The sequence below is a fragment of the Schistocerca serialis genome, chromosome 9 (assembly GCF_023864345.2).
Source record: "Schistocerca serialis cubense isolate TAMUIC-IGC-003099 chromosome 9, iqSchSeri2.2, whole genome shotgun sequence".
NCBI lineage: Eukaryota > Metazoa > Arthropoda > Insecta > Orthoptera > Acrididae > Schistocerca > Schistocerca serialis.
The window spans coordinates 311639361-311652965 of NC_064646.1; the positions used below are offsets into that span (position 1 = coordinate 311639361).

At 42.7% G+C, this 13605-nt stretch overlaps 1 protein-coding gene across 1 annotated transcript in view; it reads right to left on the minus strand.

Annotated features, from left to right (window-relative positions):
• Positions 1–2093: 2093 nt before the first annotated feature.
• The window catches only part of LOC126419582 (transmembrane protease serine 9-like), a 112780-nt gene continuing 101268 nt past the window's right edge, over positions 2094–13605 (minus strand). The window contains exons 3-4 of the mRNA XM_050086769.1: positions 8173–8495; positions 2094–2492 (exon numbers count right to left, since the gene is read on the minus strand). Coding sequence (XP_049942726.1) covers positions 2094–2492; positions 8173–8495 — 722 coding nt within the window. The remainder of the gene's footprint in view (positions 2493–8172; positions 8496–13605) is intronic.

Sequence of the window (13605 nt, forward strand, 5' to 3'; positions counted from 1 at the left end):
GTATCTGAATAAGGGAGTCCACATTCACAATCAAAAGCACAATCCCTTGTAAGGTCTTGCAATGTTGCAACCAACTCCCTATTAGTCTGACCGGCCGTACGTTTTGTACGAAAGAACATATACCTTTTTGCAACGACATTGACTGTTTCTTTGAAATAGGCGTCCAATGCCGACAAAATTTCTTCGTAGGACAGAGTTGCTACGTCGCCTCAGGGAAATAATTTCACTATCACACGGTAGGTGGACACACCGACACAGGATAATAAGTGAGGCTGCCGCTCATTACCTTGAATTCTGTAGGCGGTGAGATGAAATCCAAATTGGCGTGACCACTCAGTCCATGATTCTTGTGCTGGATCGTAGTGCCTAAAAGGCGGTGCAACTGCGAGCTGTGGCTGCGGTAGCGGTGAAGCGGCGGCTGCCGCATCGTGTTGCAGTGCACATTGACCCTGGACGAGCTGTCCAATGGCATCCAATAACGCCTGCGTCTGCTGATTCTGCAAGCGATAAAATTCGGACAGTACATCAGGAGATTGTGGTGAAGCCATGACACAAGTAAACAAATCAAAGAGAAAGAAGGCGGTTTGTAACGTCGCCAGAAAGTAGAGCAATACAAACGCGAAATCCGCTTTTAATCCTCGTCGTCATTTGTAGTGTTGACAGATTGCCAACACTATGCACATTATTTAAGGGAGGCGGCCATAAAGCAAGCAGGCGGACTTGATGGTCTGAAACAGGATACTTCATAAATGCGATAAAGAAAAGTAGGTAGCTGCTGGAATACGTAACTTTAATCTATCCTTGTTGTATACATCGTTCTTGATGAGACATTTCATACGATAACTATCAAACTATGTAAGGCTAATGGCGCCTTGCTAGGTCGTAGCCATGGACTTAGCTGAAGGCTATTCTAACTATCTGCTCGGCTAATGAGCGATGCTTCGTCAGTGTAGTCGCTAGCAAAGTCGTCCGTACAACTGGGGCGAGTGCTATTCCATATCTCGAGACCTGCCTTGTGGTGGCGCTCGGTCTGCGATCACACAGTGGTGACACGCGGGTCCGACATGTACTATTGGACCGCGGCCGATTTAAAGCTACCACCTAGCAAGTGTGGTGTCTGGCGGTGACACCACAAGACCTACTAAGGAGACTGCCTACACTAGCTTGTTCGTCCTCTTCTTGAATACCGCTGCGCGGTGTGGGATCCTTACCAGGTATTACTGACGGAGTACATCAAAAAAGTTCAAAGTAAGGCAGCACGTTTCGTATTATCGCGAAATATGGGAGAGAGCGTCACAGAAGTGATACAGTATTTGGAATGGACATCATTACAAGAAATGCGTTTTCCGTTGCTACCGAATCTTCTCAGCCGCGCAGGATTAGCCGAGCGGTCTAGGCGCAGCAGTCATGGACTGCGTGTCTGGTGCCGGCGGAGGTTGGTGTACTCGGGCATAGGTGTGTGTGTTTGTCCTTAGGATAATTTGGGTTATGTAGTGTGTAAGCTTAGGGACTGATGACCTTAGCAGTTAAGTCCCATAAGATTTCACACACGTTTTTAACATTTTGATTTGAATCTTCTCACAAAATTCCAATCACCAACTTTCTCCTCCGAATGCGAAAATATTTTGTTTGCACCGACCTACGTAGGGAGAAACGATCATCTCGATAAAATAACGGAAATCAGAGCTCGTACGGAAAGATATAAGTGTTCATTATTTTTGCGCGCTGTAGGAGATTGGAATAATAGAGAATTGTGAAGGTGGTACGATGAACCCTCTGCAAGGCACTTAAATGTGATTTGCAAAGTATCCATGTAGATGCAGATGTAGATGAAAATATTTATTTTAAGAATTATCAGTCGTTTGCTTAATTTCCGTAAGTAGTGATATTAATTTGGCCAGTGGCTGTAGCATCTAAGCATAGCTCTCATACGGCGGAAAATATACACGTACAATATTTGAAGCATCAATTTGCGTATGTAATTTAATATAGATGAGTTAACGAACGAGAAAATAGCAACCAAAGAAAATTACATCACATGTGGTACTGCGTTTGAGTGGCTACATCGGTGCAGCCGTGTGGGAGCTGTGTCGCTAGACACATGCAGTGGCGCGGATCCAGGAGCGCAGGTGGCCCACGCTGGTGAAGACGGCGGGCATGGCCTCGCAGGGCGAGGCTGACCACGAGGCGATGCCCAGCTGCGTGGCGCTGCTGACCAGCGGGCCGCCGTAGTCGCCCCTGCAGACGCCCCTGCCGGCCTCTCCGGCACACACCATCCTCTCTGTGACCGCGTTGAAACCGGCGAACGGGTCCTGGCAGGTACGGTGAGCCAAGATGCTGGTGTCCACCTTGCGCAGGTTCCCGGCTTCCAGGCCACTTGTGGACCTGTCGCCCCAGCCGGTCACCGTGACATTGAGGCCCTCTTCGGGGTCGAACCCCTCAGGGGGCAGACCGACGGGCCGTGCATACGTCCCAAGCAACGAACCACACACCTGCAAACCAGAATGGAATCGTATGCAACGTACAAATTATTCCAGTCGAACAATCGAAGGTATGCTTAGAGCTGAATGACGAAAACCACAATAGATTGAAACCGTCTGAGGAGCCTTAACTCGTTGACAGTGTCTCCAAAAATTAGAAAAAAAGTGAAGCCGAAAATTCTGAAACAGGTCTATCCACTCTGTGTGTTCTATATGATTATTTTATATTTAACCGACTTGTTCACACCAAGCCTTAATGTTTTCGCTTATTATATATATTTAAATGATAATACAGATTTTATATTATAATATAGATAACAGACATAGTATCAGAAGTGTACTGATCAGTTACAACCATAGTGCCAGTTAATTATCGGATGTATTTATTGGCGTAGAAAAGTTACGCAGGGTGGTCGGAAATTCCCGTTACAAGCTTCTAGGACATGTAGGGGGTAGTGAGTACACAACATTTTCAATAGGAACCCATGTTCGGAAACGTATCGTTTCCGTTCTACGACGGTTTCAATGCATTTAATTATCTCATCCACACCAGCGTGAGGAATGTACTTAGGCGTGACCCAGTACAATTGTTGCAATCCATTTGAATAGAATACTGACTCGTTCCGTTATTACTTACGCATTTTCATTACAACGTACACCTAATGGTTTACATTAGTCGACAACAACAAGAACCCAGCATCTACGGCACCAGCCGCAACTTACCGATGCATTACAACACCAGCTCGATGTGGCGACCACCAACGTTGTTAATGTACCTCCAAAGCATGTTCTGGTACACTCTCTCCGTCTCACCTGGTGTCTCTTCAGTGTCTTGTGCAGAGACCAGAACTCGTGTCAGAAGATCTTCCTCTGTCTCTAGAGGTGTCTCATAAACTAGGCTCTTCATACGACCACACAAGAAGTAGTCCATAGGGATTAAATTCGGCCATCGTGGCGGCCACGCAGTTGGACCACGACGGCCTATCCATCTTTTACCATACCGTCTGTTGAGAGTCTTTGGACAGTCAGTGGAAAGTAAGTTGGTGTTCCATCATGCTGAAACCACATTTCCTGACGGACATTCAATGACACAGCTTCCAAGAACGGGTCCACTACGTGTCGTAGGAAGACTAAGTATGCGAGACCCGTGAGCTTGGATGGAAGGAGGTATGGTCCAGTGACATGACCGTCCAGAATACCTGCCCGCACTTTAATTGCAAACCTGTCTTGAAATCCCTGAATATGCGTGGCAAGAGGGTTTTCGTCGGCCCAGATATGGCTATTTCGAGCATTCAGAAAACAATCCCTTGTGAACCTACATTCATTTGTAAAGAGAACTCGACGTGGAAACAAATGATCGTCGATGCAACTGTGCAGGAACCATGTGCTGAAGGCGACGTGTTGTGCAAAGTCTGCTGGACCCATAGCGTGTACCCTTTGTAAGTGGTACGGATGTAATTGTTGCTCATGCAGGACGTCCAAGACCGTACTGTGCCAAACAGCCATTGCACGCGCAATTGTTCACGAACTCGTTGACGGCCTATCTGCAGTGCGACGCAGTACACCTTCTTCAAATTTGGGAGTGCGGCGTCGCCGTGGAGCACCACAGTCCTGCCTCCTCACGGTGAAGGTACCTGTTTCTCGTAGCCGTTGTGTAACTTGGGCAAACAGTTTGTGCTAGGGAGTATGACGGTGTGGAAAACATTCGTGATACAGCCGACTAGCAGCTCTTCCGTTACCTCCAGCTTCACCATACACAAGGAGCATGTCTGTGTATTCCGCAAACGTGTTCTGCATCATGTTTCCTCTAGCGGGGATGCACAGGTATTGGACTCGGTCTCACAGCAAAGCGGATAATAAGTGACATCTGGGGTTCGTTTGACGCAGTACACGTCATCATGTCTACCCTGATGCATACCAGGACAGGGAACTCTGAGACGTTTCTTTTGCCCTAAGCAGACGTTGACGAAGTACACATCTAAATTGAAACTGTCGTAGAACGGAAACGATAAGATTCCGGACAAGGGTTCCTATTCAAAATGTTATGCACTCACTACCCTCTACATGTCCTAGAAGTTTGTAACGGGAATTTCCGTCCACTCAGTATATATTAATGATTCCTTACAAGAAGATATTTAGTTATGTTATTGGTTGCAATTTAATATTTTTATTTTTCAACGACGCGTTTCGCCTTATTTAGGCATCTTCAGGTTATCTTTTCTAGATGGACGCGAGAGGCACCAAGATCTGCATAGCGCGTTCCCGTTCGCAGGAGCGAGTAACAGAGTAAGATGGGGGCTCACATGATATTACCTGAGCCCCCATCTAGCGAAAATTGGTAGCTATGCTAATGGTCTACCACGGAAATAATTTACATTAGGAAACAAATTAGTTTCATTGTGGTCCCACATGCAAATCTGGCATTTTACAATGTAAAACTGCAGAATTTTGCGCACGTTTAACAGCGTGTTGTACACGAAGAGCCTTTGCACTCACCGTATGTGACTGTGGGGATTCACAAGTACCTTTATTCTCTATCCGTTCTCCTTTGGAGACAGTACACCCAGAGGGGTTGTCAGGCGTATCTTAATGTCTGCACGTTAAGGAGACGTCCTTGCACAGCATGTGATTCCTGATATAGAAAAACACAACCGCTCGAACCGTGCGAAAAACACCTGTTTTAATGAAAGACAGGAAACACCTCACGTCGCTCGCCAGTGAAAGATCTGCTTCACGCAAACTTCCACGGTCGTGTGCTCTCCAGAAGTTTTCCAGAAGCATAGTCTACATAATCACCAGATCTGACTTCTTGAGACTTTTGGTTCTGGGGATACCTAAAAGAATGCGTTTACCAGACACACGTTCGGTCTCTATCTCATCTGAAGGCGAGTGTTCAGGAACACGTTGCTCAGATGCTACCGGAATTACTGCGAGGAACTTTTGATGACGTCGTTTTTCGGATGGCACATATCATCGACGTCTCCGGTGGTCACACTGAACAAGTCGTGCAAGCTGTGGTTAATAATATAATAAATATTATGCCTTTCTCTCTTGTCTGACCGTTTCTGCCTACGCCCATTCCTAATGCATGACATATGGAAACATTTCCATACGTCTTTGTTGCATACGGAGCACCAGATCTGTATTTGGTGACCTAAAATGGTATTATATTTTTCAGCGTAAATCAGTTCCACACTGACGCATTAAAACATGTACCAACTTTCGCTTCCTTACGGTAATTACAACCCACACGGGTCCCTGTGAGTAGCTGCACTTTAATTACAACCACCCATTATTTACAGTTGGGTATAACCTGTCATTTGCAGCTAATGCACCGCACAGAAATTCCCCTTATTCAACATAGCTTGCTAAATTGTTTTCGGGATTTCGTATGTACCGGTGTATTGATCACACTGTTACACGCAATTTTTCTTGGGTTAGGAAACACGTACGTCTCAAGTGGACTTTTCTGTACTCGTAAAAGAGCTGGATTCTCTCCTCAATTGAACAACAGGTCAGGTTATACCGGATAAACAGGTCTTGGCCCGCGTGCGTAGTATGCCGAAATAACACCCCTTGCTACAGCTCTGGGACATAGATGAAAGTAAATGGTAGAACTGAAGCTGTGAGGAGGGATGTGGGTTGTACCTACTTAACTCAGTCGGTAAAAGTATTGACAATCTACATCTAAGTCTACATCTACATACATTTATTGCAAGGCATCACACGGTGCATGGTGGAGGATACTCGAAAATGAAGTGAGGGAAAAGTACTGTCGGTAAGCTTCTGTAAGAGCTCGATTCCTCTTATCTCGTCTTCGCAGTCCTTACGCGAGATGCATGTTGGTAACAGCAAGATAATTCTGCAGTCTCTCGCAGATACCAATTGTATATATGTTTTCTAAATGATATACGAAAAGAACGCCTTCTTCTGTCCAGGGATTCCCATTTGAATTCACCAAGCTTTTCCATTATTTTCCATCGTTGATCTAACGGTAACAAATACTGCCGCAGACCTTTTAATTACTTCAATGTCTTCTTTTATTCGACGTTCTGGGCATCAGAAAAACTCGATCAGTTCTCAAGAATGGATCGCACAAGTCTTACTTCCCTTGTCTCCTAGGCAGATAAACTACAATATTTTAGAATTTTTCCAAGAAACCGAAGTCGACTGGCCGCCTTTCCTACGACCCACCTCACCTACTCCTTCCACTTCATATCGCTTTGCAGCCTTACGCTTACATATTTAATCGATGTGACTCTGTGAAGCAGCATAGAGCTAATATTGTTTTCAAGCATTATGGGAAATTTTCGAGGTGTCGTCCGAAAAGTGACGTTCCAGCTGATACGTCATGACGGCGCCACAAGCTAAAGACAGTCACTGACGGACGCAACCGCGAATAAGAGACGTCGGCGAAGACACTCCACAGGAGGTACCATAAGCCGCCGCTGCCGGAAGACTGCTCACGTCAGAGCGCAGCACCAATCACCCGACTCTGTGACCGTCACTGAAGACAGCAGCGTCTTCATAGCTCAGATTCGGCAGAGCTAGCATCATTATTAATAGCTACGTTACAAAGTTTAAAATTCAAATGTACATTGACTATGGAAATGGATATGAGCGTTTGGCGTCATTGTCAGGGAGGCCCATTGCTGGGCATGTCCGGCCGACTTGGTGCAGGTCTTATTACATTCGACGCCACACTCGCCGGATGGAAATGAAATGATGATGAAGTCAGCACAACATACACTCCATGAGCAGAGGAAATCCGCGACCCAGCCGGAAATCGAACCCGGGAGCGTAGGACGGCGATCCGTCACGCTGACCACTCAGCTATCGGGGCGGCCTACACTGATTTTTCTTTAATACTATTCAAATTTAACTCAAGTTACAAAGAATACTCTTGTACTGGACGACAGTCATAAATTGTGACTTAAGTTGAAGTGTCGGTTCCAACTTACATATTAGAGATTAAAATGTTTTACTAAAATTCAGTAACGTTTTATGTGTTTTGCAGTAACTGATCGGCCTGCTTCTGATGTAGGTCTAGTCTTGCTACGATACGCTAAACTTTCCCCCATTCATTCACATTGACATTCTTCCCCTTTCCGAACAAGTTACCACTCATCGTATGAAAGATAAGGTTCAAGTTTCGGTCTCCAGTCCGCTGCACAGCTTTAACATGACAGACATTTCTGTGAACTTTTAGTTTAGGCTGGCAATGAGACCTAATTCTGAACGGATAATGCCTTAGAGTGTGCTGGCTGCAGAGCTTAATGAGGGAGCGTGAGGGGAATTTAAGAGTTCAAATACTCGGGTGTTCCATGATTTCTCATATTGATTAGGTGAATGCCGGGATTGTTCATTTGAGAAGAAAACGCTCCTTTTGCCTCATCTCTGTCCTGTCCAGTCGGTCTGCAATGGATTTGTCGTAGTAAAACGAATTTCTAGTCGTCCTGTAGAGAGAGTTCTGATGGTACAGCTTTCACCGCATCACCATTCGAATGCACATGCTTGAAATACGATTTTAATAAATACATGTCAAAATATATCAAAATCAGTTCCAAGAGACTGTCTTGAGATATATGGCCAAAAAAAGGAGTATGTCTTAGTGTCTCTTTAAACGGTGAGCTCTAAGGCATTTTATCCATGGTACCATCTTAGCAAGTGAGGTCTGATCGGGGTCACTCACCTGGACAAGGGCAATATCGTAGTCCTTCGTTCCGCCGCTGTAGCCGTCGTGAATGCTAGTGGATGAGGCACTGAGTACAAAACCGCCACTTTCACGAGTCGTCGAGCCGGCGCGGAAACTGATAAGGGAGACGCTGAGCTCGTCCACACACTGAGCGACCGTCAGCGCCCAGTTGGAACTGATGATGGACGCTCCGCAGATGTACGAACCGCTGTAATGGAGGGACAGTTGCCAAAGGTAGGATTCCATGGTGATCGAGGGCCCACCAATGATGCGCCCAGCAGCTTTATTCCACAGCCTGACGGAAGAAGCCAAGGCTGCAGCTGAACCCAGAAGACATAATAGGAGTTTAGCGAGGAGCTTCATTCTGGAGGCGGTGACTTCGGGATGTCCCGTTGACAGACTTTATATACAGACATTTCTTTGCAGGTTATGAGACAGTAAATAATGACTTTTATATTTATCTCTTCTCGGAAATTACGCGGCTTCAAAAGTACTTTCCGAGCTACTTTAGCACTTAAAACTCTTATCTACAAGATGCACGAAATACTGGTTGGCAAGAGATATCAAGTATAAGAAACATTTGTACTCTACGTAAAATTAGAAGTCAGGATACAATCACAACAGAAAATCAGATGCATTTCAAAGCAGGTCATTTCAGCAAATGATTCGAAACCAAGTGTTTACTGTTGCACATTTTAACTATCAGGCTGTTTGCTAGGAAACAGGAGTGTCTAAACTGCTACGTCGTAACAGGCACTACGTTCCCGTATAAGCGTTATTTACAATCACACCTTTGAGCAGAGAACGTCCGCAGAAGTCGACCGAACCTTGTGCTGATGGCGTCCAGACATCTCAAGAACTTCCCAGAAAGATACCAGTAGTGGAACTGAAACAATGACTGCTAAAGTACAAGGAGAAGACAAGAAGGCGTGCAATTCGAACAAGCCAAGTAGTGGGGGAAAAGTTATACAATATTGTTACATGGTTTACCGCCATGCTCTCACCGAGGAAGTGAGAACCAACATATTTCAATTTAATATCAATGTGTTTTCCTTTCAACATTGGTGCATCAATGTATGTATGTCTAAAATGCACCAAGAATGCGTTTCATCATTTTGATGAAAAATTGCCATAAGACCCGGAGTCCACAAAAAGTCGGATTTCAGAAAATAGTGACACCTGGTTGCAGTTCCACAACATTTGGTTTATCATCCAAACTGGACGCTTAAGAAACAATGAACTATAACATGAGTGATTCCAGAATGATTTTTCATTCTGCTGCATAGTGTGCACTGGTAAAAACGTCCCGCGAGATCCATTAACTCAGGAGTGCTAGTTGTGCAAGTCGTGCAGGAGAACTTTTGTGAAGTTTGTAAGATAGTAGATGAGATGAGGTAGAGAGGGAAGTAAAACTGTGAAGGCGTCTTTTTTATTCATGCTTGGATAACTCAGTCGGTAGAACACTTCTCCGTGAAAGGCAAAGGTCTCAGGTTCGAGTCCTGGTGCGAAATACAGTTGTAATCTGTCACAACTTTCACGTTCCAAATGGAATGTTGACAGAGGTATGAGAATTGTATCTGAATGATGCTATCACGGAGCAGAAGACTCCTTAGAGCAGGTATTACGATGAACGTAATGACTGCACCGATAAGAATGAGCAACTGATATGAGCATTTGTAGGCTGTGGAGCGTTGTTACAGTATGAGAGGTGGCAGATTTGTAAGCGATATTCGTCACAGTAAGCAAATTTTCTGAGTACATGTACAAAAAAACTCTCTGGATTGCAAAGTTAATGTTGCTGTCAAGCAATCAGAACGCGCGCACGCAGGGCGGGTGGATTTGCTGCAGATCATGGTTGAATCCAAATCTGTGTACTTGTGCGGAGACCTAATTTTTTACCGAGCGAGGTGGCGCAGTGGTTAACACACTGGACTCGCATTCGGGAGGACGACGGTTCAATCCCGTCTCCGGCCATCCTGATTTAGGTTTTCCGTGATTTCCCTAAATCGTTTCAGGCGAATGCCGAGATGGTTCCTTTGAAAGGGCACGGCCGATATCCTTCCCAATCCTTCCCTAACCCGAGCTTGCGCTCCGTCTCTAATGACCTCGTTGTCGACGGGACGTTAAACACTACCCACCACCACCACCACCACCACCTAATTTTGGAATGCTATTGCAGTAATTTGGAATTTATTAAATAAGCTAATATCCATATGAGTGCAAGAGTTTTGCAGAAAGTGGGATATCGCGTGTAGAGAACATTTTTTAGTTTTGTTTCGCAAATATTCCTGTCTTACAGTACTTGACTGTTAAGGTATTAGAATGAAGTTTTCACTCTCTGATACTGTTATTTTATGATCTCGTAAACGCATGAACTCAGGAAAGGAATGTATCACTCTTTACTTGTTTCCATCTTTGAATAAAATTCTAAATTTTATTTAAAGAGCTAATTATGTGAACGTTTGAAGTTTGGCCTAAAGCGTTTATTTGAAGATGTAACAATGAACAGTAATGAGACAAAAGTTTGTTGTTCATACACATGCAATTCAGTTGATTAAAACACAAAGCCGAGGTGCAGTTAGCTTTTTACATTATTCGGCATTAAGATCCACATCAAACTTTCTCTTTAAAAGTTATGAAAGAAAAGTGTCTTGGGCTCGAATTGCAGTTTGTGTGATCCCACTATTAACTGTAAGTTAGGCTGGCGCAGCATGTTTCATTTCATATGGCAGGCTTAATTAAATGATAACAAAGCAGCTAGATTTTTTCAGACAAGCAGTTGCAATGCAGAGCTGATAATCGTCACATAGGTACACCTAATTGATTATTAGGACCAGAGTTAAATATTGCGTTGCGTGTTCAGTGATGTCCATTGAGATGATATTTACATTCTGACGTTATTTAGCTCAGTGTTTTGCATTCGAGATCAAAATATTGAAATTATTCACTCGTGGTTGGCCAGACGGGTTACATTCATAAAAATTGCATGTAATATACGTAATAATGTATGTAGGTACTACAAACACACAGGCTTCAAGTGCAACATCATTAGTGGTTACATTCACTCTCTAATGAGTATAAAGTTACGTTATGTAGGCTACGTTTTAGAATGTTCCATATTATTTATTTTTGCGAGCCCATGACTTACATTCATGTCAGTGAAAGTCGTTTTCTAGTATGTATCTTTGTTCTGAAGATATTTTAGTAGTAGTAGTAGTAGTAGTAGCTTTATTCACCCATAGATCTCTTTTTACAAGGATATAGCACATGTCAAAGTATTTAAAGTTAAGACCAATTTAAAATAAGCTAATTCGTATACACATACATTTACAGACATTTAATTACAGACAAAGATTAGATTCACTCCTGGTATACAATACTTAAAAAAAACTTAATAAATAATGTAAGGCCACAATGTTCACTCATATCACACTATCAGTCACTGCACACACTATACACGCATTGTTTCGTAACACATCACTCACTATGCACACAAACACACACACACACACTGTGATCTCAGGACCATTTTCTGGACCGCAATTTCCCATTTGCAATCCTGAAAAACTGAGTCAGAATCCCTCAATAATGAGTGAGATGTTGAGCTCAGGAAGAGGAAGTGTTAATATTGTGCTATGCGTAGCTTGGGGGTAACTATATCAAGAAAAGGAAAAAAAGAAGGAACAAAAATACATTGTGTGAAGGTGTTAATTGGAACGTTGGATGTTTTATAATCATTATTGTTATTTATTCGTATAACTTGTTTTTAGCAAACTCCCACTCCGTTTTATCTAAGTAATCCTTCAAGGTATAAAATGTATTGCATAACAGGTGCTTTTAAGCTGCCTTTTTAGAAAAGTGCATTTTTGCGATTACTTTAATCTCTTTCGGTAATTTATTCTACAGCTTTGTTCTTTGGCAGAAAATGCTGTTTTGAGTTTTATGTTTATATGTTCTTGGTAAATGTAAGTTGAGTTTAGCTCTTGTTCCATGGTCATGGACAAAGCAGTACCAATGTTATTTTTGATGTGTACAACTGACTAGTAAATGTATTCACGTGGAGCAGTTATAGTCCCCACTGCTAGGAACAGATATTTACAATGAGCTCGACTACAATTTTTGGTTATTATTCTTATGGCTCTTATCTGCAGTTTGAAAATTTTGTTCATGTTTTGTGAATTTGTTCCCCAAAAACTTATGCCATAGCTAAGAATTGAGTGTACATATGAATAGTATGTCACTAAAAGACATTGCATGCTGCACACTGATGATAGGATTCTAAGGGCATAACATGCTGATGACATTCTGTTTGCAAGTATCTTTGTGTGTTCACACCACTTCAACTGAGACTCGATATTCATTCCTAGAAATGTTGCATTCGTTACACAATCTATAGAGGTGACATCTACATTTAATTTAACATTGTAATTTTTCCTCTTCAAACTGAAATTCATGGCATTAGTTTTCTTTATGTTCAACGTTACTTTATTGATTATTGACCTATTATAAAGTTCCTAGAGAGCTTCATTTGCTTTCTCTGCAAGGAGTTCTCTTGCTTTCTCAGTGACTATGATATTTCTGTCATCAGTGAAGAGAATTTTTTCACCATGAGTAACACTACTGGGAAAGTCATGGACCTATATCAGGAATATTATTGGTCCTAATGTGCTACATTGCGGAACCCCAATATTAATGTATTTTGGTTCTGATAGGTATTTTACTAAACGTTCAGATCTGTTTGATGTATGTGTTATCTCTACTCTTTGTACCCCATCTGCCAGGTATGATCGAAACAAGTCATTTGCTACTCCTCTTATTCCTAATGGTTCTAATTTATTTAACGGAATTTTGTGGTCGACTATATCAAAGGCTTTAGAAAGATCCAAAAATATGCCAGTGACACACTCATCTTTGTCAAGAGCATCAAGCACAACTTTTGTGAATTCTACTATGGCTGACTCCCTATATTTGCCAATTCTGAAACCCAACTGCGATTCTCTTAAAACGTTGTATTTAATCAGGTCATTCATTAATCTTTCTTTCATAATTCCTACTATAATTTTTGAAAATTGTGACAGCAAGGAAACGAGCCGCTAATGTTCTATGTCTTCTGCATTACCTTTCTTAAGCAAAAGTACAACTCTTGCCTGTTTTGACTGCTCTGGAAATGTCCCTGATGTGAGGGATTCATTTCTCAAATTTGTTAAGGGGCCTTGTATAAGTCCTCTGCGTCGGTTTAGTACACACACTGGTACTTCAGCTACACCTACTGTCTTTATATTTTTTGGTTTTTGAACAGTTTTATTGACTTCTTCTTTGTGGTTTGAAGTAACCATTGTATTTAGTACAACATTATTTAGAGGAGTTATATTTGTTTTAGGGAATTTTTGCTGTAACTTCTCTGCAATACTTGCAAAATACTTATTTACA